This window comes from Frankliniella occidentalis, unplaced genomic scaffold, assembly GCF_000697945.3.
Source record: "Frankliniella occidentalis isolate FOCC.00 unplaced genomic scaffold, Focc_3.1 Scaffold24, whole genome shotgun sequence".
NCBI lineage: Eukaryota > Metazoa > Arthropoda > Insecta > Thysanoptera > Thripidae > Frankliniella > Frankliniella occidentalis.
Window position 1 is genome coordinate 1,204,689 of NW_026267154.1, and position 2,341 is coordinate 1,207,029.

The 2,341-nt window shown below is 55.3% G+C and overlaps 1 protein-coding gene across 1 annotated transcript in view; it reads left to right on the plus strand.

The window, feature by feature from the left end:
- Nucleotides 1–2,341, plus strand: part of LOC113210179 (protein phosphatase 1 regulatory subunit 36-like) — a 17,270-nt gene that overhangs the window by 13,668 nt on the left and 1,261 nt on the right. The window contains exon 2 of the mRNA XM_026428043.2: nt 2,168–2,269. Within this exon, the coding sequence (XP_026283828.2) occupies nt 2,168–2,269 (102 nt within the window). The remainder of the gene's footprint in view (nt 1–2,167; nt 2,270–2,341) is intronic.

Genomic DNA, 2,341 nt, shown 5'->3' on the forward strand with positions numbered 1-2,341 from the left:
CCCCTCCCCAACGGCCTCCTCTCTTCGATTTGAAGATGAGATGAAGAGAGGTTTCTGGTCGGGGGAGACGGAGAGACGCGCGGCCGGGCTTGAAGGAGTTTGTTTGCGCCCCGAGCCGCGTTGGGGCGACCTGGAGCCGTGCTGTCTCGGCGCGGAAACTCTCTGCGCGCGACAGACGGGCGGACGGACGGACAGGCACGCAGACAGACACACAGACAGACAGACAGACAGACAGACAGACAGACAGACAGGCGGACAAATAGACAGACAGGCGGACAGACGGACGGACGGGCAGGCGCCAGGTCTGCTTGGTCCAGCACCCGCACGCCCCCCTCCCCCGTGTGCGCCGAGCGCTCTGGTTGACACTGCACTCGACACCGGGCGTGTCGCTGATTGAGTCCTTCACGGTGCCCCCTCCCTGCCCCTCCCCCCCAACAAAAACCACGCTCTGCTGCTGACCCATTTCATTTCAGTTGTTTCACGGCTATTATTTCGAGGGTACTTTTCGCTACCATTTTTACCTGAGGTATGCGTATTTTGCGACCTTTGTGCCTTGCATTAGATTCAAAAGTGTGCAACTGGCATGCACATGGTAGTGTTCAACCCTATGGTGCACACTCTTAGGTGTTGGACTGGAAATTTTAATACTTCAAAGTGTCCAAAGCGTGATGGCTCATCCCGAAGTTGAACACTGTTAAGTGTTCAATTTCACTGTGAAACACTTTTCAGTTCAGTGGTCAAATGTCTAGTCAAAGTGTGCGACCAGCGCAACGTAGTGTTGAGCAGTTGCATGTGACGACGTGATGCGTGAAAGATTCACATCCGCATCGATCAGAATATCCGTGGAGCTGCTGTGGGCTGCTTGACTCCCCCTCAGATTTTGAGGAACCTCCTCAAAAAATGAGCAAATCTCCAACAAGACTTCCTCGAAATCTGAGGAGCTTTCCTCAAACCAAGGGAGTTCCTCAAAATTTTTCCTTTTCCGTCAAAACATTAAACATTGTTTTTACCGTGCCGAACCTCAAATGCCTATTGCCCCGAGTGTGAACAGCAGGGGACACATGTCCTTGCTATGGGCAATGGGCACTATAAGAAACCCAACCTCCGAAGGAGAGGCAAAAAAACTCATCTTCCTCCCACTGCCAGAGTTCGACAATCGAAAACAATAACGGATGACAAAGAAACGTTGTCTAGCCCACGCGGCCATGGCGGCCAGTGGAATAGTGGGCAGCAGGAGGAGGGTATGGGGAGAAGGAGAGATGGAGGAGAGACAGAGAGACAGAGACAGAGACAGAGAGACAGACAGACACAGAGACAGCGAGCGAGCAAGTTTGGCGGAGAGCGCCCACCTTCGGGGGGATAGGCACGCCCGCGGCACACCGGCGCCCGGCGCGGTGGCATACCTCCCGGTCTACAGGCGGCCGTCAGGCCACGCCGCGCCACGCCGCGCCACGCCACGCCACGCCAGATGCCGCGAGCAGGCCCTGGGGGGTAGGGAGGGGTAGGGAGGAAGCAGCAATCAATATTTGATACACGGCAGCCCGTGCGCTCCAATGACAGATTTGACCGTGCCGTGACGGTCCGCGCCAGACTGAGACGTCGGCTTCCGGGCGGCCCGGCACGCCCGAAGGTGTTGTACAGGCCGCGGTGAATGATTCAAAAAAGAAGTGTGGGGGCGGAGGGGTAAATAGTCGGTTTTATGGCGGTGGGGCATTATTGTCAAGTGGCCTGGAAAGATGTGTGCCGGACACAATGCTTTCCGATTCCGATACCACTCCCTCCCCTGCGGAAGGCATATACCTCCCGGCAGGGCAGGGCAGGGCAACCCCGCACCGCACACGCGGAGGTGCCCCCGTGACGCTCTTCCTGTCCCTTTTGATTAGATATTTATAAAACCGGAAAAACAGGAAAATTTTGCGGGAAAAAAACGAAAAACCATGAGAAATAACGAAAATTTTCAACAAAAAAGACCCTTATTTTCTCGGTTTTCACGGAAAATTTTCCGCATATTTTCCGGAAAATTAAAATCTCTACTTTTTCTTCCTCTCTTTCTCTCTCTCTGGTCAACAGGTTGCGCGTGTCACCCATGTCGTTTGAGTTTTTTGTGTGTCGGTGGAGGGGGCTACGCGACACCTCGGCTGCTGACCGCACTGCCTCTTTGCCGCAGGTCCAGCAGCAGCTGCCCAGCCTCTTCCTGCGGCTGTTCCACACGCCGGCCGTGGACCGCTTCCTCCGCACCCTCATCCTCTACCTCTTCCACTACATCCAGGTGCGTCCCTCCCCCCTCCCCTTCCCCAATCGCGCGTGGCCCCGCGCAATGGTTCATAGATGAATAAAAGCC